This window comes from Muscardinus avellanarius (genome assembly GCF_963383645.1).
Source record: "Muscardinus avellanarius genome assembly, chromosome: 2".
NCBI classification, from domain to species: Eukaryota; Metazoa; Chordata; class Mammalia; order Rodentia; family Gliridae; genus Muscardinus; species Muscardinus avellanarius.
The window spans coordinates 134,644,591-134,671,178 of NC_137787.1; the positions used below are offsets into that span (position 1 = coordinate 134,644,591).

At 41.1% G+C, this 26,588-nt stretch overlaps 1 protein-coding gene across 1 annotated transcript; it reads right to left on the bottom strand.

Annotated features, from left to right (window-relative positions):
• Positions 1-212: 212 nt before the first annotated feature.
• Positions 213-26,298, bottom strand: SMAD9 (SMAD family member 9; the record flags this gene model as incomplete). The annotated part of the gene is made up of 5 exons (XM_080719977.1): positions 213-356; positions 4,012-4,268; positions 12,119-12,340; positions 15,202-15,459; positions 25,887-26,298. 5 exons carry the CDS (start codon positions 26,296-26,298, stop codon positions 213-215), a joined length of 1,293 nt encoding a protein of 430 aa, XP_080576103.1.
• Between the last annotated feature and the right edge of the window lie 290 nt (positions 26,299-26,588).

Sequence of the window (26,588 nt, forward strand, 5' to 3'; positions counted from 1 at the left end):
GAAAACCCTGCTTTTCCAATCACGCTATACTGGCCCCAGGTTAACTAGGTAGCACAAAACAAATGGTGATAAAAAAAATATGAAGAGTATACATTATATGTATTTATATATGTATGTATGTAGAAATTTCAGTTAGTTGCAAATCTGAAATGATCTTAGCCACAGCCTGCAACTGCATCTACTCTATAGAAATGAAGCCCAAGACAGGACTCTTAAGACACTGAAGAAATGGGGTTATGTGGAGAGCCCATCTGAGTCAGAACTTTGTCCAGCCACTGCAGTGGTCCATGCAGATGAATCTCAATCCAGCAGGGGGTGCTCGTGACATCCTGGCGATGATACTCTGCTCCCCAGCCCTGAAAAGCAAGAAAGGAGTCCAGTGATTGAGTCACTTGAAGGCCAGCCTCCAGAGACATCAAGTAGAGCCCACACATGAAGCCACTCCTGACACTGGGGAGGGAGGGAGCTCCAGGCGCATACAGGACACCTGCAACAACCAGACACCGCAGAGGAAGCCAGATGGGCACACGCCCTCTGGGTCCAAGCTGAGACCAATCTAGGATGGTCTAGGGCTCTGGCCCCATCACATGGGAAATGCTGTAAGTCATTTGCTGTTCCACAAGGACAGAAACTCTCATGGGCCTTCACCCTCTTCACGCTACAGCAGTGTTCTGTGTTTTGCACAAAACAGTTACTTGATACGGACTAGTGGCTGGATCTGAAAGCTGTGAAACAGCTGTTTGTTTTCTGTGAATTGTGTGCCTTTATAAATTTTTTTTGAAGATTTAAAGAAGTTTATTAAAAAGATAGAAATACAGAAAATAGAAATACAGCCCCATGCCAGAGTGGCATGGAGGGGTGACTCAAATGAATACACCCATGCCTTTATAAATTTAAATGCTGCAAATTTGGGGAAATACATCTAGCTGATCTTAGGGAAATCAGATTCCTAGGCCAGACACCTTGCAGCAACGTAATTACCTGTGAGATGCTGCCATTTCACCCTCGTTTTAAAAGCACAGACCTAGCCGGGCATGGTGGCACAAGCTTGTAATCCCAGCATTTGGGAGGCTGAGACTGGAGGATCGCGGTTCACGGACAGCCTCAGCTACTTAGTGAGGCCCTCCGCAACTCAGTGAGACCCTTTTTCAAAATAAAGAATAATAAAAAAATAGGGGTGTAGCTATGAAGTCAAATGCCCCCTGGGTTCCATCCCCAGACCCGCAAAAATAAATAAAAAATAAAAAAAAATAAATAAATAAAAGCACAGACCTGGGTAAAATAACCAGAGGGTTCAAAGGATTGTGCATAAGTAGCAATTTAATGTGTTTTACCATCTGTAAATGAAGGGAACATTAGAAGAGATTTGTAGGCATCCATTAATATCTTCCCAATGGGGAAAAAATGTTGAAACAATGAATTTGAATAAAGCTGTTTTGTAACCATGAAAAAAATAGTTTCAAAAAGTCCTTTTTAAGATTAGAAACTATATCCTTTTGATTCTAGGGTCTGTGTGGTGTGTGTGTGTGTGTGTGTGTGTGTGTGTGTGTGTGTGTGTGTGTTACTGGGTACTGAACCCAGGGGCATGCTACCTCTAAGCTACAATCCCAGCCCTATTTATTTTTTTACTTTTAAACAGTGTCTCACTAAATTACTGCACTGGCCGCAAATCTGTTTCTCAGCCTCACAAGTACTGGGATTAGAGGCATACACTACGATGCCTAGCTCCTTCCTGATTTCCATTTTAGAAATAATCATTAAAATTGTAAAAAATAAGCTGGGCATGGTGGTACATACTTGTAATACCAAAATTTGGGAGTCTGGGAGAGAGAAGGATTGCAGATTTGAGACCAGCCTCAGAAGAAAGACTGTCAGCAACTAGCAAGACTCTTTCAAAACAAAAGAATAAATAAAAATAAAAATGGCCAGAGGTATATCTCAGAAGTCAAATGCCTCTGGATTCAATCCCTAGTATGACTAAAAATTATAAAAACATAATTTGAGCATAGAAAAGTAGAATAATTATTTGTCCTGGGAACTTAAAGGGCCAATAAAAAATGCTTTGAGGGATAGCTAGATATAGCTTAGTGGTAGAGCACTCGCCTAGCATGCATAAAATCCTGGGTTCTATCTCTAGCTCTGAAAGTAATAGTTTTTAAAAGTAATCTATACTGTTTCCTTAAATGAGACATTGTGAACCGCGTCCTATGTACCCACATACTTTCATAGATAAGCTCAGATTTTGAAAAACAAGAATGATTTGCAAACACTTCCCCACAGGTAAAATAGCAGATGCTGAAACTGAGGCCTTTAGTTTGAATGTGCAAATCCAGTTGTTTTTCCCTCCTGCTAAGTAATGTCCTAGATTCCCCAACTTTCATAGCAATCTGCATAAAATTTATTTGAATAATTTGACAAATATTCATAACTTGACATATACTACTTTCTCCAAATTAATCACCCCCGGCTCAGTGCTTCTATCCAAATTTGTTTATATCTTTTTAACAACACTTAATATATACTGTTTTATATCCTTTCTTGTATTTGATCCAGTTCTCATTTATAGCTTATCTATTTTTTTTTTTTTTTTTTTTTTTTTGCGGTACTGGGGATGGAACCCAGGGGCATTCTACCTCCAAGCTACACCCCCAGTCCTATTTTTTATTCTTCATTTTGAAACAGGGTCTCACTGAGTTGCAAAGGGTCTAAGTAGTAGCTGAGGCTATCTGCGAACCGAAATCCTCCTGTCTCAGCCTCCCAAATGCTGAGGTTACAAGAGTGCACCACTACGCCCAGCTACTAGCTTACTATAAATCTATCTCGTCTATTTGCCTATATAATTTCTCAAAGTGCAGGGGGAAAATGTCTTATTTAATTCAGGTAAATTCATCAACATTTACTGGGTGACAATAATGCTTGACAGTTTAATGGATGAGAAATTCTCTGTAGCATTTAGTCCTATAAAATTATTATTGTCAGGCCGGGCGTGGTGGCGCACACTTGTAATCCCCACGCTTGGGAGGCGGAGACAGGAGGATCACGCTGGTTCAAAGCCAGCCGTGCTGGCTTAAGAGACCCTGTTTCCAAATAAAAATATAAAATAGGTCTGGGAGTGTAGCCCAGAGGTAGAAGGTTTTCCAGGAACCCCAGTACCACCAAAAAAACAAAAAAATTATTATTGTCACTTTATCTTCTGCATTAAAATCAGTTACTTTAACTTGTTTTTCTTCCAAAAGTAATATGCTTAAGAGTTTTCACATATCTGCTAAACAAGACAGTCCCTAATTGTAGTAGAGCTCTTCCTAAAAGCTATTAACAGGAGCTGGGCCTGGTGGCACACCCTTGTAATCCCAGTACTTTGGAGACTGAGACAAGAGGATCGTGGCCAGCCTCAGCTATTTAGTGAGGCCCTCTGCAACTTAGTGAGACCTGTTTCAAATAAAGAATAAAAAATAGGGCTGGGGAATAGCTTGAAGGTAGAATGTCCCTGGGTTCCATCCCCAGTACCGCAAAAAAAATAAAAAATCCTAAAAACTATTAACAGGATTCAGAAAGAAAGAAAGAAAGAAAGAAAGAAAGAAAGAAAGAAAGAAAGAAAGAAAGAAAGAAAGAAAGAAAGAAAGAAAGAAAACAGATTTTGTTGCCAGGTGTGATGGTATACACCTGTAATCCCAGTACTTTGGGAGGGATAAGACAAGGAGGATCACAGATTTGAGGTCAGCCTTAGCAACTTCAGAGGCTCCTCAGCAATTTGGCAAGTTCCTTTTTATTAAAATAAAAAATAAAAAGAGCTGGGGGTATAGCTCAAATACAGAATGCCCCTGGGTTCAATCCCCCAATACCAAGCACACACAGGCATGCATATGCACACACACACACACACACACACACACACACACTCACAATTGTTATCTACCTAAATTGGCCGTGCAGCCGCCACATCAGCCAAAGAGTGCTTGTGAATTTTTTTCTCACTTTCTGTTTTGTAATTCTGAAGCAAAGTCTCCTGACCTTAACAAAACTCATCCGGATAGTGCACATCTTTGTTAACTCGTAAACCACTTCGAAGCCGTGGTGAACTGACTGCGCCAACAGCTGAGCGAAGAGCTGGTTGTTGAAGACCTTGAGGCTGCACCCACTGGGGATCTTGCAGACGGTGGCCGGGTGGAAGCCGTGCTGATAGTTGCAGTTCCGGCTCTGCACAAAGATGCTGCTGTCGCTCACACACTCGGCATAGACCTCTCCCCCAACGTAGTACAGGTGCACACCTGTGGACACAAAAACAGAGCCCCTGCAAAGGCCGCCCCCATGTGACTCCTAGAACCTCCAGAGATGGGAGTCTACCATCAGGTGTGTTTTCATATTGCCAATCGCAGATGTTCATTATCATTTTTGCTTTCCAGGACTTCATTTGAAAATGCAACCCATTGTCTGACATGGTGGTGCATGCCTGTAATTCCAACAACTTGGAAGACTGAGGCAGGAAGATTGCAAGTTTGAGGGCAGCCTGTGCAACCTAGAGACAACCTGTCTCAAAAATTTAAAAGACTGGCAATGTAGCTCAGTGGTTAAAGCACCCTGGGTTCGATTTCCAGTATTGAAGAAAATAAAATGCAGCCCATGTAAACCATCATTTCCAAGAACAAATCAGTATGCTTTCATATATTATCGCTCCCATTACTCTCTCAATATCAAGCTTATTCATTCCAAAATAAAGTGCGATAGTATTGGAAACAAAACTAATATACCACGCAAAAAATAATTCTTCATGTACATATGCAAGCAAAAAAAATTAAAATTGAATGACAGTTAATATAATAAAAATGTTTCTTAATCACATACACTAAACCTACTCAGAAGAAACAGTGAAGTTTAAAAGTTATTTTACTAAAAGATGTAAATCTATTTCTCTCAATAAATTCTTCAGAGAGAGAGATCTCAAAAGGCTCATTACCCACTATTATGAATCGAATCATATGTTGCCCATTTTTTCACTTGTGAACAGTGACAGTCCCACCACATTTTCAAACATAGTCATGTAAAAATTCACACAAAAAATACAGTTGTGTCACTTCACCTAATATTTTTGGAATTAATGTTCAAAAAAGCAACCTGAGAATGTTGCTGCTCATGCTAATTTTTATCCCAAGTTAAATATTAGTTGATTCCTTCTCTCCTAGTGTCTGGGTTTGAAACTCAATGTAAATTTTAAGCAAAGGCCTAGGGTTTGATAAAATGAAGAAGTTTTAACACAGTGTATATTAAATACCAGAATGATTTTTTCTTATTTTAATGGGGAAAATTCTCTAGCACTAGATGTCAACATTATTATAAATATAACCACCATACAATTCAAAGGTGTTTGTAGAAGTGATCCATAATATCCTTGTCATAATAGATTTTGGGTTTCCTCAAAATGAAAAGACAAACTTTTTTTGTGTGGTGCTGTGGATTGATGATCCTAGAGGCATTCTAACACTGAGGTACACACTTAGCCCTATTTTTTTTTTTTTTTTTTTTTTTTTTTTGGAAACAGAGTCTCACTAAGTTGCTGAGAGTCTCACTAAGATGTTAAGGGTGGCTTTGAATCTTTGATCCTCCTCCCAAGTACTGGGATCACAGGCATGCGCCACCACGCCTGGTTCAAAATTTTAAAAAATAGACTTTTCAGACCCCAAGGCTTCTCAGACCCCAGTTTTCATCACTGTGAATTTAGGACAGACTACTGAGAGAGCTGCTCCGTCTGTCAGGCATTCTTTGTGAGTACCTCCTACCATACTTATCTCTTTTTCTCTGTCTCCTTTCCCTTTGCCTGTATCAACAGAAAAGAAGAGCCTGGGCAGGAAGGTAACAGAAAAAAAAATAGATTTGGCATTATATATTCCAACCACATTACTCAGAAGACGCTGACAAGAGTCACGCAGGCGAAGCAGAGCTGTGGATTTTCAGGCCACAGTTGCCCTGTCCCTGCCTGAAGGAGCTGGCCCCGCTTTCCTCTCCCTTGGCCTTCCCATCTCCGATAACCACCTTCCTAAATGGCCTTAGGCCTGACACAAACCCAGCAGACTGGCCAGGAAGCAGGATGGCCCTGACTGGCTGCAGCACAGTGACTTGGCTGGACCAGGTACCACGTGGGGATGCCAGCTCTGCCTGGCTGCACTCCCAGGGGCCTCCTCTGGGGCTGGAGTTTAAAAGAGGTGGAAAGAAGGTGGTGAAAGCCAGATTGGGGGTGCTAAGGGTTTACTAGGTATCTGAACTGAATGACCTTCAAATACATAATTCTCTCAGAACCTATTAGGAGAATAGATAAGATTTTTGTTATCTGACCCTACTCATTATTTAAGGAATGGTTTTCTATCCTGTTAAAGTCTTATCTGCAGCCACAGTACAAGTTCCAGGGAGAGAAAAGCAGAGGAGAGTCTGGGCAGGTGGGGCGTGCCAGCATCCGGGAGAGAAGACGGAGCAAAGCCAAGGGGAAGAAGGCATGGAGGCCGCTCTGAACACCAGCCGAGAGCAGAATCCAGCCCCACTGTGGACAGTCCAACTTTTGGCCAGAAACAGCAGCATCTGCAGAAGAGTGGGTGGGCAAATGGCTTTATTTGCATCCATCTGGTAGGCCCAACTAGTGGCTTTAAACCGTAGCTTTCAGATTCAAGACCCCCACAGAGTAGAACCACTCTCAAACTTTAGCCTGCATAGCAGTCCCCTGGGGAGCCCAAACAGAAGGCTGGGCTGGGGGTGCAGCTCAGTAGTAGAGCACTGAGTTCCATCACAGTTAAGGAACTTTGACTATGTTACAGACCAGTCCCCAGAATTGTACAGAGTGGATTTTCAAGCATGAAATATGTAATACCATTTTCTTTTTCAGTGCTGAGGATTGAACCCAGAGGTACTCTACCTTTGAGTCATATACCCCTCCCTATTTTATTTGAAAAAAAAAAGAGTCTTGCTAAGTTGCTGGGGGTCTTGCTAAGTTACTGAGGTTGGCCTCAAATCTTGGATCCTCCTGTCTCAATTACAGGCATGCACCACCATGCCCAGCTTGATACTATTTTCAGGTAGGAATTTCACAGAATTCATTATCCCACTGTGTCTGTGCAGGTAGCTCCGTGCGTTTTTATGTCTCTGTCAGAATTTCACCTCCGTGCCAGCCATTATTTGTGCACTCTCCCTGCTATGTGGCATTCCTTTAAACCAGGACAGGGAAATGACCATATGCAGCTTTTCCTTGTGGCCTCCATCACGCAGTTCTTTATAAAATGCTTAAAACTGACATCATAACTATGCTTGTTGCAATAAAATATACCAATAAATGTAAAATATTATCATTTGATAAGACAATATGAAAGAAAGATAATGTTACAGTCCTATAGTGTGTTCTTATTCCTAGCAAAAAGGATCAAAGGCCCTGGAAGAAAGTACTCCCCAAGGTTACAAAGAGAACCTGGCAACATGGCCCTTTGGCAGGTTCTGCCCACACCTTGGACAACATTTCTGCCTGCAGTGTCTGTATTCATCTAAGCTTTCCATTTGTCCGTGACAGCCACCCACTTGTCTTTCTGTGTGTGTGTGCAGTATTGGGGATTGAGCCCAGGGACATTTTATCTCTGAGCTACACCCCCAGCCCTGTTGGTATTTTTTATTTTGAAAAAGAGTCTCACTGAAGTTGCTGAGGCTGGCCACGAATCTGTGATCTTCCTGCCTCAGCCTCCCAAGAACTGGGAATACAAGCGTGTGCCACCACTCCTGAATCACAGTGAGATTCAAAGTCATACAGACACAAGTGCACACAGGTCTTTGTGTGATGCCTTTCAGGTCCCACCCTGCCCCATATACAGCAGCAAGGTTGGTAGTGACACGATCACACACAGGCTCAGCATTCATTTGAATTGTTTGTTTCATCAGTTTTTTCCTGTCCCCTTTCTACCTCCTTCCCCACATCCTTTCCCACTATTCTACTAGTCACTCTCATTTATCTAAAGTCCTTTTTGTTTCTTATTAAAGCTTCCGTAGAGAGAAAAATATATAACTATTGGCCCTCTGAGACTAGCTGATTTAGACTGGTGAGTCTCAAACCTTGTGTGGAGTTAGAACCTGAGGCACACTGAGTTTTATTTCCCTTTAATCCTATCCTGTCATCTCAAATGGCAGAGACACAAAGAGGGATGGGAAGGAGGGCAGGTTAGGGAGGCCGGGGGTGTCCAAGGCCTTGGAACCTACTCCTACTCAGAGGAGGCAGCTGGACTTCCAACGTGTGGGACAGGTGCATGGATCTCCTCCTGACTGGGAGGGAGGCAGATGCCACCATGACAGGCAGAGCCCTAGCTGCCACCTCCTGCTCAGGGACCTCAGATGCCTCCCCACTCTCCACACAGCGAAACTTCAACCTACTGACACAACTGGGCGCCTGCCCTGAAGGTTGTGTCTGATCATCTCCCCTTGCCTTTGCCGCCTTCTCTTCTGCACAGCTCTTAAAAACCTGGCTGATAGCCGGGCATGGTGGTGCACACTGGTATTCCCAGTACTTGGGAGGCTGAGACAGGATGATCACAGGTTCGAGACCTGATGAGCAACTTGGAAAGATCCTGTTTCAAAAAAATAAGTAAATAAGTCAGGCGTGGTGGCGCACACTTATAATCTCAGTATTTAAGTGGCTGAGACAGGAGGATTGCGGTTTGCAGACAGCCTCAGCTACTTAGTGAGGTCCTCCGCAACTCAAAGAGACCCTGTTTCAAAATAAAGGATAAAAAAATAGGACTTGGGGTATAACTCGGAGGTAGAATGCCCCTGGATTCCATCCCCAGTACTGCAAAAAAATTAAAAAATAAAAAATAAAATTGGGCTGGTGGTATAGCCTGAGGTAGAATGTCCCTGGGGTCAATCCCAGTATAATAATAATAATAATAATAATAATAATAATAATAATAGCAATAATAATGATAATAATATATTCCAGAAAAAAATAACATGGAAGATAGATGAAAAAGAACAGCACTAAATGTCAATCATTATTGATGCTGGAGATGACAACATGAACACTTGTTACACTACTCTCTCTACTTTCATATATATTTGAAGGTTTTTTTACAATAATATGTGGCTGAAAATAATACAAAAATATGAATTTCCAAGCGCACACCAGCGCCTAGGTCAGTAGACAGAGCTAGGTCTTCCACAGAAGTGTGCCTACATTGTACACTACACAATACCAGAGTTTGCCCCATGTCTTTGCAAACTTTATATAACTATTACCTTGCTTTTCCGACAGATGGCAGTGATTTCTCTGGAAGAAGGGACAACTTTTCCTAATTTACACAAAGTGACCTCTGGGCTACAGCAAGGCTGATCCACCAAATCTGTCCTTGCAGACTAAGTCCAGATAATGATGATCAAGCAGGCTTGAGCCCAATCGCACCACACTGAATGTCCCACCCAGGCCGGGCACACACTCGGCCACCCAGACTGGGCTGCACTGTGACGCTTCTCTCTCACGGAGGCTGCAGCGTTTCCAGCACATCCCATGTCCCCACATCCTCACATGAGCAAGGAACCCACTACAGAAAACAGGAAACAGACATGGAAATAAAAACCAGGTACAAACCAACAGCTCAGAAGAAATCACAGTTAACCTGTGGGAAATACACACAATAGAATTCTATTCAGCCATAAAGAAGAACAAAATTAGATCATTTGCAAGAAGATGGAAAGCCCTGGAGAGCATCATGTTAAGTGAGATCAGCCAAGCACAGGAGGAGAAGATACACATGTTTCCTCTAATATGCCCAAACTAGAAAACACAAAGGATACTAATGGGACTCCAGATATTAGAGGGGAAATACTAGCTAAGTTTTAATGGAAAGATAGGAGAGGAGAAAGGCCGATCTTGATTAATGAGGGTCTACACCTGAACATGTGTAAAATTATGAATAAGACATGGTTAACCTGGACAACCATTGGTGGGAGGGGGGAAGAGAAAACGGGGGTGGGGGGGAGAGGGCACCAAATATAGTGTAAATGTATACTATTTATGTTCAATAAAAAAATTGTTAAAAAAAAAAGAAGAAATAACAGTTAACATCTGTCTTATATCTCCAAGTGTTTAAGTCTTTAAGTGTATTTTAAAAAAATGGAGCTGGGTGTGCAGCCGCATGCTTGTAATCCCAATACTTGGGAGGCTGAGACAGGAGGATTACAGATGGTGAACAGCCTCAGTTCCTTAGTGACACGTTCTGCAACTTAGTAAGACCTTGTTTCAAAATAAAGAACAAAAAATAGTGCTGGGGGTGTAGCTTGGAGATAGAATGTCCCTGTGTTCAATCCCCACTAACACACACACACACACACACACACACACACACACACACACACACGGGGATACTTTTCTGAAGGATGTTTTAAAACTTTTTTTTTTCATTTGGTAATATACTGTGAACATTCTCTCCGGATGTTAAATAATCTGCAATGTCAAGCTTAATGGCTATAATAGTACAATATCCTATGTGAAGTATTTTTTTAGGATAAAGATGAGAAGCCTTACCCATGTTCAAAACCAGAATAGAAGCCATATTTTGAGACAGGAGAACCAACTCTGTAGGAAAGGAAGCAATCCAAATAGTGCCTGGAAGGGCAGAGTCTCCTTCCAAGGAACCAGCAAAGCAGACCCTTGCATCAAAATAACCCCTTTCATAAAACAGGACGGATTCTTAGAATTCTACCAAGCTTGTGAGATGCAAGAAAGTAAAGATGTGGTGAAACCCACCTATAATCCAAACACTTGGGAAGCTGAGACAGGAGGATCACGGGTTTGAGGCCAGCCTCAGCAATTTAGCAAGACTCTCAGCAACCTACTGAGACTCTGTTTCAAAACAAACAAACAAACAAACAAACAAAAATTTAAAGGCTATAGTTTGGAGGTAAAATGTCGCTGGCTTCAATCCCCAAAACCACAGTCACAATGTTCACCTGCATAGGTGACATATAGTTACCCCCTGGAATTCATGGGGTAATGGTTCCAGGACCTTTTGTAGATAACAAACTGCAGATGCTCATGATCCTCACATGAAATGGTATAGTATTTACACAGAGCTATGCATACTCTTCCCATATGTCTTAAATCACTAGATGACTTTTAATGTCTAATGCAATGTAAATTTTATGCAAATAGTTGTATTTTTGCATTATTTAGATAACAATGTGAAGAAAAAAGTCTGTACATGTTTAGTGCAGATATCATTTTTTTTCTGAATGTATTTTTTTTTTTTTTGGTGGTACTGGGGTTCCTGGAAGCCCTTCTACCTCTGGGCTACACTCCCAGACCTATTTTTACATTTTTATTTGGAAGCAGGGTCTCCTAAGCCAGCGTGCGTGGCTGGCTTCGAACCTGCGCGATCCTCCTGTCTCTGCCTCCCAAGCGCGGGGATTACAAGAGTGCACTACCACACCCGGCTGAATGTATTTTTTAATCTGAGTTTGGTTGAATCCACAGATGTAAAACCCAAAGACACAGAGAGCAACTGTACTAGGATTCCTCTCTTCTCCCCCACTACCAGCTTCTAGTTTTCTATTTTTAACTTATTATTTTACAGATTTCTTGTAAACTGCCTGGAAGCCACTGTGAAAGAATTAGAATGTAAATAAACATAAAGTTTAATGTAAATAAACATAAAGTAACTGTCTTCATTTAGAGTTAACATCAGTGAATACATTTAATTTGCTTCAAATTGCCTTACCTCTAAGTCTCAAAAGGTAACTTCTTTATCTGATATCAATAATCATCCAGTGAGAATTCCTCTTCCCTAGAAGTCACCATAGCTGACATCTTTAGGCAATTCAAAAGTAATACATAATATACCCACTGAACAATGGCATCTTTTCATATATTTCATCTTTCTTGTTTTACAAGGCCCATCTCAAGCCATCCCCAAAGATAGCCAACTTCATAAGCAGAGAGACTAGGACTCTGAAAGTCAAGGAGCTCTCTCCAATAATCACACCGGAACTGGCCCAAAGTGTACCAGCCCTGGGGTCCTTCCACAGGAGGACAATGCATAGCTGGCTTATATTTCTACTCTATTTCAGCTCAGAATATTACACCGAGGCATGACATATTTGCTCTTACCCTTTCCTATGTGTCTTCTGGTATTTTCTATTGTTGAATTTCTGTTTACATTTGAAAGAAGTCCAAGGCAGAACCTGTTCCTGTTATTTGAAGGGTCAGTGAATCCATCTATGAGCACACTTCGGGAGGAAGCCTGAAACGTCTCCCCAACGCGGTTGTTCAGTTCATAGTATGCAACTGAGCACCAGTGTTGGGGCTCTTCATAACAAACTGGGCGGAAATCTGAAAGAGCAAGCCAGACAGCATATCGTTACGGTCATACCTGGGCCCACAGTCCACCAGGAAATGGAGTGAATGCTTCTCACCAGAAATTTGGCCACATGTTCAAGTATAACTGCTTTGCAATCTTTAATCCCATCTTTTTAATGGAAGCTGCTGCAGATTTGCTTGTTCAGTTAACACACCTATGGAGCAATGGCTAAAGTCCTTCTTCCACCACAAGTAAAGCATTTGTAAATATGTTTCTTAGTAATGAAGGAGCCAGGGAGAAGATAACATGAACAGACTGATGCAAAAAATCATCACCACTAAACACTGCTAAAAGGAAGCTGGCAGGTTACCTCATCCTTACATACTAAAAATAGCATCTTAGTGATATAACAAACTGAATCCCTGGTCCAAAAAGTATCATTTTCTAGTGAACTAAAGAATTTTTGTTAAAAAAAATCATAGTTTGTATATAATAAAAACAAAACCAAAAACACTGAACAGGACTTCATTTAAGAAAGAAAAAAATAGCCGGGCGTGATGGCGCACCCTTGTAATCCCCGCGCTTGGGAGGCAGAGACAGGACGATCGTACAGGTTCGAAGCCAGCCTCAGCTGCTTAAGAGACCCTGTTTCCAAATAAAATATAAAATAGGTCGGGGAGTGTAGCCTGGAGGTAGAAGGCCCCTGGGTTCCATTCCCAGTACAACAACAACAACAAAAAAAAAAAAAAAAAGAAAGAAAGAAAGAAAGAGAGAAAGAGAGGAAGAAAGAAAGAACAATCTTCCATGTAGAAAAGTTCCTATTTTCCAGTGTGTACATAGGGGATATCTAGTTATATATGATCATGAAACATTTTAAAGAGGGCTGCCTATTTTATCACAAAACCAATGAATGTTATGTTTTTACCCCAATTTTAAAGTCAAAGATTTCAGTAACCAATCACAGTACGAGTTCTTTCTTTGCTGCCCATGTCCTTTGTCAAACTTTCTATTGATTATATTAATTTTCCTTGAATATGTTAGTGCTTCTTGTATCTAGAATATGTTCCCATATGCACTAGATATAACTTTATGCAACATATTTATTAGGGAGTTGCTATTTGCTTTGCAAAAGGATCTCCACTGATAGTGGATCACTCAGGGATACTTCAACTAGAAACTCCTTAGACCCTTACTACTCAAAATGTGGCCCGTGGGACAGTAACGTCCTTTGTCACACAGGAGCTTACTGCGAATGCAAATTCTTGGGCCCCACTCCAAATCCACAGTATCAAATACTGCATTCACACCGCACTGCCACATGGTTTACATCAGCGTTAAAGTCCAGCAACACTTAGCTGGCATATTATATGATGGGAAAAAATTGTAAAATATCCTACATACATACAGATAGATAGATAGATAGATAGATAGATAGATAGATAGATAGATGATAGATAGATAGATAGATAGATAGATATGTATGTAGGTATACACACACACACACACACACACACGTATAATCTTTCTAAGAGTATTCTTTTAGGTAAATGAAGGAGACCACTATAAACCAACCATAAAAACATAAATGAAGCAAAATCTCTCACTTCTATTTTATTAAGTCCCCAATTCAATACCAAAGACTAGGAAGTACAAATATCTAAGCCGAGCATGGTGGCATATGCCTACGGTCCCAGCTCTTGGAGAGCTGAGGAAGCAGGATCACTTGAGCTAAGGAGTGCAAGGCCAGTTTGGGCAACATGATGGGATGATGGGATACTGTTCTTTAGAGAACAGAAACAAGCAACAACAACAACAACAACAAAGCAAAAATACAAAAAACAAAAAAACCCAAAAAGCTACATACCAGCAACAAATTGTGTGTGTGTGTGTGGGGGGGGTACTGGGGATTGAACACAGGGACATTCTCCCTCTGAGCTACATCCCCAGACTTTTTTTTTTTTTTAAATAACAGGGTCTTGCTAAGTTGCCAAGGCTGACCTCAAACCTGTGATCCTCCTGTCTCAGCCTCCCAAGTATTAGGATTACAGATTTGTGCCACAACTCCCAGATTTGTATTTTTGTTTGTTGTGGTACTGGGGGTGGAACCCAGGGGCTTTTCTACCTCCGGGCTATACTCCCAGACCTATTTTATACTTTATTTGGAAACAGGGTCTCACTAAGTTGCTGAGAGCCTCACTAAGTAGCTGAGGCTGGCTTTGAACCCGTGCGATCCTCCTGTCTCAGCCTCCCAAGTGCGGGGATTACAAGCGTGCTCTACCATGCCTAGCTTGTTTGTTTGTTTTTTGAAACACGGTCTCACTAAGTTGCTGAGGGCATTGCCGAGTTGCTGAGACTGGCATTAGACCTGTGATCCTCCTTTCTCAGCTTCCCAAGTACTGGGACCAAAAGTAGATTACAGGATGATCAGGGGCTGGGAATGGGGGAACTGAGAACTCCTACTAAATTTGTTCAGAATCCCTCTTTGGGATAATTTTTTTTAATTGCAAAATAGATAGTGGTGATGGTTGCTCAACACTGTGAATGTCCTTAATGCCCCTGGATTATACTGTGTGTGAGGGGGTGTACTGGGATTGACTCTAGGAGTATTCTAACTCTGAGCAAAACCCCCACTTCGATTTTAGTTTTTATTTGGAAACAGGGTCGCACTCAGTTGGTGGGAGCGTTGCTAAGTTGCTGAGGCTAGCCTCAAACCTGCAATCCTCCCGCCTCAACCTCCCAAGTGCTGGGAATACAGGTGTGTGCCACCACACCCGGTATAGATAGTACTACCTGAACCTTAGTTACAGTGGTTATAATTAAGATGGTCGAACATAAATAACCGCCTTGGGTCTTATCTGCCCTCCTTTTCCCATAGACCATGGCTCCCACTGACCTGAGTGTTGGTATGGAGATTCCGGCTCCGAAGGACTTCCTGGGGAGTGAGGGTAGCTGGCCGAGCACGGGGACTGTGAGAACACGTGGCTGGGCGAGGAGGGCAGTACAGGACACGGAGGTTGCTGGAAGGAGTCGGGGTAGGTGGCGTTGTGTGGCATGAGCGGCTCGCTGTGCAGGGAGGCGCTGCGGAACTTGGCCAGGAGGCTGAGCTGGGGGTTGTATTCGCTGTGTCTTGGCACGAGCACGGGAGGGAGCACTAGGAGCAGAAAGGAACAGGAGCCTGAGAACAAGGAATGCTGCTCAGCAGCACCGCGTAGACGGACACTGGCTGAGCTGGCCTGTCCATTGGTTGATGACAAAACTGTGTTTCCTTTGGAACTTTCCCTTCATTATTCCTTATGACCATCCTAAAACTATCCATGAAGAACCCATCTCTACCCAAGAAGTGAGTGGGTCATGCTAAACCAACAGGCTTTCTTCTTTCCACCTGCATCTTAAGCAGAAGGTCACAATAATGATAAAGTTCAGAAGAGGATCTTCCTAGTGTCCGCACTCCAGAGTCAGTATTTATGCCTGCCTTCAAAATTACTGCATCCGTCCTCAGACTTGTCCTTCTAGACACCTGACTGTTTGCATGTTTGCATCTTCATTTCTGACAATAAAGTCTTTTTTTTTTCTTTTAAGGCACAATCGGTTTCTATTGTTTGCGCTGAAACCCTAAATGATGCTCAGAATATTTTTCCTCCAAGGACCATGTTGAATTATTTAGAGGATTAGCCTCAATTCCAGGTTCTATAATCTACTGAAATAAAAACAAATTCTATTTGTCCTCACTGGAAAGATTTAAAGGTGAGGAACTAAAAGTTACTAGGCCAAATACAAGCCATGAATAATAATAAAGGCAAACAAATAAAAGAGAAGCAGGAATAAGAAAATCTACATATTTTGTTCATATGAATAGTTTTCTTCTGGGTTTCATTCTTTAGAAAGACCACAAGCTGGGTGCAGCATGGCACATGCCTGTAATCCCAGCGGCTCAGGAAGCTGAGGCAGAAGGATCACAAGTTCAAGGCCATCCCGGGCAACTTAGCAAGACCCTGTCTCAAAATGGAAATAAAATAAAAAGGACTGGGAGGCTGAAACAAGAGGATCACGATTCACAGACAGCCTCAGCTACTAGTGAGGCTCTTTGCAACTCAGTGAGACCTCGTTTCAAAATAAAGAATAAAAAATAGGGCTGAGGGTATAGCTTGGAGGTAGAATGTCCCTGAATTCCATCCCCAGTATCACAAAATGAATAAAAAAAAATAAAAATAAAAAGGACTGGGAATGTAGCTAATTGATGGACTGCTCCTGAGATTTGAGCTCCAGTACCCCTCTCTCTCTCTCTCTCTCTCTCTCTCTCTCTCTCTCTCTCTCTCTCTCACACACACACACACACACACACACACACACACACACACACATGAGCATGAGTGTTCCTGATTTTGAGTTAATACAAAACCATAGGAATGGTTTCAAATTCTCAAGGGCAAGCTTTATATGGGAACCCAAAAGTTTCTAGTGCCTTCAAAAGCATCACAATGCCTGGTATAAAGGAAATAACCATCAGTGGTAAAATGTATCAGTGGTAACATTAAATTCCAGACAGAGGAATACAGAAAATGGGAGGAGGTAATCAATGAAACAACAGAAGAAAACTTCCTGAAGCTATAAAGGATCTGCGTCTTCAGACTGAAAGAAACACAGATTCAGTTAATGAAGATAGATCCAGACAGAGGGCTTCAATCTTGTATTTCAAAAAGGACACATGGAATAGTCTAAAAGCTCCCTGAGGATCACCTCCAAGTTACCCAAAAAGAAATAAAAACTAGTATCCCACCCCAACACCGACCAGCAGAAGGCAAAGGACCAGCGAGTGCCCTTCTTAGGGAAAGCAAGTCTACTCCCAGATTCCACAAGAGAAATCAAACACCACATAAACGACTAATAGAGATATCAAGGCTTCAGAAACAGGAAGGTAGAAAGTAATATAGATAGCTAAATCCTCATCGTTGATGTTAGAAAGGCGGTGAATTCAGAAACAGATGTGTAACTACATTATCTAGAGTTACCTCCTTAGCTTCTGGTAATGGATGAAAAAAGAATGAAGCAGAAAATTATGGAAAGAAGGTATTTCTGAAGATGTATAGGTGGTTTTTGCTTGTAATCACACTACTGAGTTATCACATGCAAGCACTGATAACAAAAATTTCATAAAACATGTTCCAAAATTGCTCTTAACAAGATCTTAAGAAAGGAAATATTTTGATTGCATGTTCAAGGCCAGTGTATAGTAACTTAGACCCTGTTTCAAAATAAAAAAATAAAATAAGGATGGGGATGTAGTTCAGAGGTAGAGCACCTTGGGTTCAATTTCTAATACCACATATACACAAAGGAAGTATTTTGAAATATTTTGAATAGACAATAACACTTAAGATAATAATAGCATTAATCATAAAATCATTAATTACAAAAATGCTTTTTACCATAATACACCTATTTCTTTATCAAAATGTAATAGTTCTCAGGTTGATGAATAGAAAATAAGCTCTAACAGACAAGTGAAAGGTTTTAAATGAAAACCATGACAGGTGAGGGCATCAAAGAAATAAATTATTCTTCCCCCTTATAAGCTAGCGTTTCTTTACACTAGAGAGCAAGCAGTCAACATCACCATGCAAAAGTGGCATGGATGATAAGCCATAAAGTTTATTTCAATATATTCCTTATCTATGCATTAGGCAGAAATAAAAAGAGGATTTGCCTCATGAATAAAAAGTGTTTAAATTAACACTTTGGGGTGGGGGAAGGAGTACTGAGGAAGGAACCCAGCTCTACTCCCAAAAAGTTCTTTTTTCTTTTTCTTTTTTTTTTTTTTTTTGGTGGTACTGGGGTTCCTGGAAACCTGCTACCTCCAGGCTACACTCCTAGACCTATTTTATATTATTTTTATTTGGAAACAGGGTCTCTTAAGCCAGCGAGTCTGACTTCGAACTTGCGTGATCCTCCTGTCTCTGCCTCCCAAGTGCGGGGATTACAAGCGTGCACCACAACGCCCGGCTATTTTTTTATTTTGAAACAGGATCTCACCAAGTTTCTGAAGGTCTCGATAAATTGCTGAAGATGATCTGGGACCTGCAATCCTCTTCTTATCTTAGCCTGGGATTACAGGCATGTGCCACTACACCTTGCTTCTTGTATGTATGTAAGTATGTATGTATGTATGTATGTATTTTATAAAGAAGAATCTCTGTGGCCTTGGTTTTAATGTAGGGTCTACAGTGTAATTCCTAACCTTGATGAACATGATGCCTCATGCCCTTCCGAATGCAGAGACTTCTCTTTCTTCAATAGTAGATCTGAGGCATCAAGAGAAAAGAAAGGCTATCATTTTCTTTATTGTGACAAATATCTCAATTGTACACTTTTATTATCCGGGTAACACCAAAAGCAGTGTATGTTTGTAAAGAAAATTAATGGTCATCTTCTGGTTGTTATTGGCCTGGCAGACTCCATGGCCTTAGTGTGATTAGAGGATCGTGATTTGCAGGCAGCCTCAGCTACTTACTGAGGCTCTCTGCAACTCAGTGAGACCCGTTTCAAAATAAAGAATAAAAAATTGGACAGGGGGTGTAGCTCAGAGGTCAAATGTCTCTGGGTTCCATCCCCAGACCAGCAAAAAAAAAAAAAAAATCATTCAACACATAGCTATTCAAATTACTTAATTCTATTTCCATCTCACAATGGCTGCTTGCACATTTAACACAGGGATTCTGCAGACATCCACTTCTAGTTTGTGCCACCTCTTAAACACTGTGCCATCTTTATATTTCAGTGCAACAAATGGGATGCAAAGCAAAAAAAAAGGGGATCTCTTTTTTTAGTGGTAGCAGGGATTCCACTTCAAGGGTGTTCTACCTCTGAGCTACACTCTCATTCCTAATTTTATTGTCATTTTGAACCAGGGCCTCACTAAGTTGTAGAGGCCTTGTATTGCTGAGGCTGGTCATGATCTGTAATCCCTGTCTCAGCCTCCTAAATACTGAGATTAGAAGCATGTGCCACCACACCCGGCAAAGAGTCTCTTTTTGAAAATGAATTTGTCAGCCCAGCATGGTAGCACATGCCTGTAATCCCAGTACTTGGGAGGCTGAGACAGCAGGATGGCAAGTTCAAGGTCAGCCTCAACAATTTAAAGTTGCCGTCAGCAACTTAGTGAGACCCTGTTTCAAAATAAACAATAAAAAGGGCTAGGGGTGTAGCTCAGAGGTAGAATGCCCCTGGGCTCAATCCCTACCACAAACAAAACAAAACAAAAAAGTCATGTGTTTTTTTGTTTTGTTTTGTTTTGGTGGTACTGGTGGTGCAACCCAGGGGCTTTCTACCTCCGGGCTATACTCCCAGACCTATTTTGAAACAGGGTCTCACTAAATTGCTGAGAGCCTCACTAAGTAGCTGAGGCTGGCTTTGAACCTGTGCCGTCCTCCTGTCTCAGCCTCCCAAGTGCAGGGATTACAAGCATGTGCCACCACGTCCGGCAAGTCACATGGTTTTGATATAGTATCAAAGGAAAAATTACATTTCTGAATGAACCTCTAACCACACAGTTATCATTATATATGGTGAAAACATTTTTGCACAGGCCAGGCAATGTCATATTGAGGACTGGAGACACTTCACCAGTCATTGGGTACCAGCCTGTGAAAAGACTGTATTGAGACTTTGGAGTCTCAAGTGTTTAGAAATTTTCAATAGTGGACTTCCGGGAAGATGGTGACTGAGAAAAGCAGTGTTACGAGTCCTGCTAATACTCAATCTCTATTGCCACAAAATCAGCGCTTTTTATAGCCAGAAAACACTATCAGCAGAGAAATTAAAAATGTAAACACACGGGACAAAGAAAAAGAATACTAGAAGAGCAACCAGAGACCAGAAAAGAAACCAGCCTGCATTGCAGAGCCACACTGGTACCATCATGCCTCACAGCACCAGGCTCCAGAGAGGAAAGGTAAACAAGAAGCTGACGTGAGCAGCTGCGGATCATTCAGGTGTAATTCAGCAGTTCTTTCAGTGCAAAGAACGTCTGAAACTCCCAGTGGCCAAGCTCATCACGCCTTCCAGGAACTCAAAATGGAGCTCAAAACCAGAAAAGAAATACGCCAGCCTCACGGCTGAGGGCTTGTCAGCGGCGCCATATTACCAGCAGTGGCAGAGAGTTCACCATGCCCACTACAGCTCCAGATCAGCGTGCACAATAGCTGTTAAGTGAAATTGCAGCCCCTACAGGAGAAAACCCAGCACTGCATCCCCAGAGACATGCACAGTTTTGATAATCTTCCCGGGTCTGAGATTTTACAGTCCAACCCAGTGAAGGAGTAGTGGTGGCCAAGATACCACACCCTAGTTGCAGCTCCCCATGGGAAAACTCCCAGCTCGGCACCCCCACAGTCTCATGCAACCTCAATTAACTCCCTGGGTCTGAGACTTTGAGATACAACCCAGTAAAGGAGTAGTGGTGGCTGAGAATACAATAAACTCGAGATCCAGAGCACCCTACGTGAAGTTGTGGTGACCCGCAGAAGAACCTAGAGAAGGCACAAACTTCTAAAATCATGGGAAAGAGGAACAACAATAGAGCAATGAACACCCACAACCCCATAATATCAGAACCTGATAACACAGAAATTCAGAGATCTCCAGAAGATAAAATCAGGAATATAACTGTAGAAATAATACAGGACTTTTGAAAGAATTTAGAGAGAGTCTAAAAGAAATAAAGGTTCCAATCATTGAAGTAAAGGCATCAATTCAAACTATAAACAATCGATTACACCACATGGAGAATAGAATCTTGCTCCTAGAAGATGATCACTCCAAAAATGAATGCATAATTTATAACTTAGAAAAAAAAATCTGACAGCAGGAATCTGACATTGAAGAAATATGGGCCCATTTTAAGAGAGCTAACCTGCACCAATAAAAAAAAGAGAGAACATAAAAAAAAAAAGAGAGAGCTAACCTAAGAATAATCGGAATAGAGGAGGGAAAAGATGGTGAAACCAAAGGAATCAATAATCTCTTCAAATAAATAATAGCAAAAAAATTTCCAAACATAGAGCAAGAGGTCGATACACAGGTCCAGGAAACTTATAGAACTCCCCTTAGACAGGATCAGAGAAGAGGATCCCCATGCCACATAATTGTCAAAATGACCAATGTGGAAGCCAAGCAGAGAATCTTAAAGGCAACAAAAACAAAAGGCCAAGTAACATTCAGAGGCAAATGAATTAGAGTCACTCCAGACTTCCCAAACCAAGTCATGAAAATCAAAAGGGCTTGGAGTAACATATTCCAAACTCTGAAAGAAAACAACTTCCAGCCAAAAATTTCCTACCCAGCAAAACTATCAAATTAGATGGGGAAATAAGCTTCCATGACAAACAGAAACTGAAGGAATTTATGTCTTCAAAAGCAGTGCAAGAGAAAACACTCAAAGAGATTAACTACTAAGAAGAAATAGGTAATACATACCAGAACCAGGGAAATAAGATTTTCCATCCAACAGACAACTAAGCAAAGAAGAATAAGCAGTATTTCAAACAGAAGTAAAATCTTAACATGTTAGGAATTAAAAGTTATCTCTCAATAATCACACTGAATGTAAATGGCCTCAATTCCCCAATAAAAAGACATAAAGTGGCAAAATGGATTAAAAACCAGAATCCATCCATCTGCTGCTTACAAGAAACACACTTTACAAGTAAAGATAGTAACAAACTCAAGGTAAAGGGCTGGAGCAAGGTAATTCATGTTAAGTGGCCATCCTAACAAATGTGAAGTAGTATTTCACTATAGTTTTTATTTGTAGTTCCTTAATGATTAGTTATATTATGATAATGATGAGTGAAATTCATATATTTATTGGTCATATAAAAATCTTTGGAGACTCATTATCTATTTTAGTTTTTTGCCTAGTTCTAAATTGTATTGTTTGCTTTTATTGCTGCTAATTTTTAGGATTTATATTTGGAATACTAATATACCTTCAGATATAGCATTTGGAAATATTTTAACCCATTCTATCAGTAACTTTTCATTCTGTTTACATTGTCTTTGGATGTACAATACTTTTTTTATTTTTATGAAGTTTGTTTGTTTATTCTTTTGTTGTCTGTGCCTTTGGAATCATATCCACGAAATCACTGCCAATTTCAATGTTGTGAAGTTTTATGACCCTGGTTTTCTTCTAAAAGTTTATAGTCTTAAGATTTACATTTAGGTCTTTTATCTATTTTAAGTTAATATTTGTATATGGTGTTAGATAAGGGCCCAATTTTATTCTTTTTCATGTAGTTATTATTTTTCAACAATATTTAGTGAAAAGATTATTATTTCCTTCACCAAATGTTCTTGGAAACCTTGTCAAAAATAACTTGACCATATATGGAAGAAAAAAAACCCAAACATATCAAAGTTAATCAGGAAACCAAGCATGGGAAGGAAGGAGGGGGAGGGAAGGGTTAGGGATTCAGTAGGGGCTGATTGGGTGATGTGTGCATGTATATCTCCACAAGTTTTTTTTTATCCCATTAAGACATATGACTACAATGCACCAATAAAAATTTATTTAACAAAAAAAGAAATTTTCAATAGCAATTTGATAGAGTAATTTTGTATCTCTTGAAATAATTATAAAAATTGACCTTGTATTTTGTAAGTCTGCTTTAAATTTAATTTGCCTAACAATTTGCTTGTATTATAAAAGTGCTAATTGAAAGGTTGGGAAACTTACAAAATTAAAAAAAAACAAAACTCGTGCCCCATTACAGACAGTTTAAAAAGCAGTAAAGGAAATTATTTAAATGGACATGAGGATAAAAGGAAAATCACAATGCAATCTTTGATGTACCTAAACTACACAGTCAAAAAGTAGATTTCAGCTGAACATGTGGGGCACACCAGTAATCCCAGTACTTGAGAGGCTGAGAAAGGAGGATCATAGGTTCAAAACCAGTCTCAGTAACTTAGGGAAGCCTTCAACAACTTAATAAGATCCTGTTTCCAAATTAAAAAAAAAAATAGGACTGGGAGTATACCAGAGGTAGAAAGCCTCTGAGTTCAATGCCTAATACGAGAGAGAGAGAGAGAGAGAGAGAGAGAGAGAGAGAGAGAGATTCTAAAGGCAAACTTTAACTTACACAAGGAATTCAGCAAACTTGTTTAACATTAACATTTTAATTGTTCTCAAAATATTTACTCTTCACATGTCTAGACAGCTAGATGTAAAATCTAGTTGGCTTATTAAGAAGATCAATTAAGAATAATAAGAAAAAACAACCACCTGTGTGTAGCTCAAATATTACTTCAAATAAGTATAATCTTGATCCATCTATATGAAGAGCCAAACCTAAAAATATGATAGTATGAAATCTACCTACATATGTAAACATTCATACTGCCAACCTAAAAGAGGCTTAGCCTGGTATGAAAATATAAAATGTCAAATAATTCTTTTATATTTGGTTTTGAGTTACCAAAAGAAAAAGTCAATAGGTTTTGCAACATACTTCTTAGTATATTTTATAACTACTTTCTGAGAAAAATTATTGAATGGAAATTTTTCCATTTAGGTGTGATTGCAGATGCCTAAAATTAACTCAGAATTTCGAGACAAAAGGAATCAAGTCCTTCTTGTCATAAACTCGGATATTATTGATCTTTTTTTTTATGGTACAGGGGGTAGAACCCAGAGGCTTTTCTACCTCCAGGCTATACTCCCAGATGTATTTTTATACTTTATTTGGAAACAGGGTCTTACTAAGTTGCTGAGAGCCTCACTAAGTAGTGAACCTGTGCGATCCTCCTGTCTCAGCCTCCCAAGTGCTGGGATTGCAAGCGTGTGCCACCACACGCTTTTTTTTTTTTTTTTTTTTTTTTTTTTTTTTTTTTTTTTTTTTTAATACAAGGGTCTCACTAAGTTACCTAGGCAGGCCTGGGATTCCTAGGCTCAAGAGATTCTCCTGCCTTAGCCTCCCAAGTAGCTGGGACTACAGGTGTGCACAAACACACTCCATTGACCTTTTTTTATTTTTAAGATATGCAAAAAGAGTTCAAAGAGAAGTAGGAAAGAAAGCAACGATTTCCATGATTTAGGAGAAACACGTCATATTTTCCAAGTGTGTGGGACCTTCTCTAATAGTGGTCTCAAGACAGAGCCTCCAACCCTGCATGAGTTGGCTAAGAGCACCCACACGCACCTGGGTGGCTTCTCTGGCAGCATTTGAAGTCCTCATAGCAAGTCTGGGGAGCCTGAAAGGTGGCCCTCCTGAGACTGACGTGGGCTGGACACGGATGCGAACTCAACACAGTATGAAGGTACACAGGAAGTCCCCCCGGATACCTAGACAGCACCGTCTCCTAATTGGACATGCGTGATTTCCCTGAGCTAATGTGCCAACCCTTTAGTTTCCTGGAATGAGGCAGATGGCCAATGAACAAGAGAAAGCTCTCATAAAAACTGTGTTCCTGCCCAGAATGCCACAAGAACACTCAACCCAAAGAGAACAGCAGTAAAAACTCTGTGGTGGTCCGTGTGAAGGAAGCAAGACAAACACCACACTTCTCCAAAATGAAGGGAAAATATACAGAAGCACACACACACACACACACACACACACACACACACACACACGGTGTGGTGGGAAGAGTATTAGAACAGTACTTTTCTGTAGTTAGAGCCATGTTTAAGGGCTGAGGGTGAAGCCTAGTGGACGAGCACTTGTCTAGTGCATGGGAGGCCCCAGGTTTGATCCCCAGCAAACCAGCAAACAGATAACAAAATAGACTTAAGAAAAACCACGCATCTCCCCTTCAGCCCCGTAGATTTTATCCCTGGAATGATTTTCAGCAGCTCTATTACTGACTGTTTTCAGACCCAGATGAGACACCTCCCATTTACCTGAGCTTAGACAAAGTGAAGCAAAAATAATAATGATAATAAGTCCTCTTCCCATTTAGCTCAGTATGCTTCATTTTGGTTTGTCTTAGTTGAGGTTGAGAAATCTTTATTTTTTACAACTAATCATTATCAAGGTGTGTGTGTGTGTGTGTGTGTGTGTGTGTGTGTGTGTTGCTAGGAATTGAACACAGGGGCATTCTACCTGCAAGCTACACCCCCCAATCCTTTTTTATTTTTTATTTTGACACATGGTCTCAGTAAGTCGCTGAAAGTCTCACTAAGTACCTGAGTCTGGCCTTGAACCTGTGATCCTCCTATTTTAGTTTCCCAAGTCCTGGGATTACAGGTGTGTGCCACCACATCCAGCTCATTGGGGCCATTTTAAGACCTCTTAAAGCTTTAAGAACTAGGAAAATATTAGAATAATTCTTCCTACGTGCATGCAAATAAAGCTGCATTTCTCAAAAATCACATAAAGCTTATATGTACGTTAAAATTAAAATATCTTCTTTCTAGATTGTTCTGACTACAAAACTTTGGATCCGTTTCTCCAAATCGATCCTCCTTCCCTTCTCCCTTTTTCTGTTGACAGAGGTCCTTTTCTTGAAGGTACCCCATCATTTTCTAGCGATGGGCTGGATCGCCTTAGCTTTTAACTAAACCTCGGGAAGGATACCCACCTGGAGTCTCCACACGGCGGTAGTGGTAAGGGTTAATGCACACCTCTTTCTGCTTGGAGCCGAATGGGAACTCACAGCACTCCAGGGGCTTCAACTCATGGTGGGACTGCAAGTCGGGCCAGCGCCACACCCGGCAGTAAATAACGTGGGGCAGACCCTTGCGGTGGGACACCTGCAGACGCCCATCCAGGGACCTGGGGATGGTGACACATTTGCTGGGTTGGCCCGGGCAGCTGAGGGCCCTCTCCAGCTCATCCATGGCTCCTTTCTTCTTCTTTAATTTCTTTACTAAAGAGTCTACTGCCTTCTCTGCCCACTTCTCCTCCTCATCTCCTTGCTTCCAGCCGAGCAGCCTCTTCACTGCAGGGCTGGTGAAGGAGAAGAGGGAGCTGATGGGGGTGCTGGAGTGCATATGAGGAGGACAGAGATGCCCGCGCACAGAGGCCGGGCTCACAGCCTGTAGCCGGGACGAGTCAGCAGGAGCTCACTCCCCAGGGATGTCATGGGGCAGTTCTGAGTTCTCTTCTGGAAGCAATGGTGACTGAATCCAGCTGGCAAGAGTGTTGGCTTCCTCCTGAGCCCTCAAGGGGGCTGGCCAGCTCTGAAAAGCAAGACAAGACAGCAGTGAGCATCACTGGAGCCATTTTCAGACAAAGTTAAAGAAGAAGACGTTGTTCACCTGTTTTCATATGAAAATTCTTA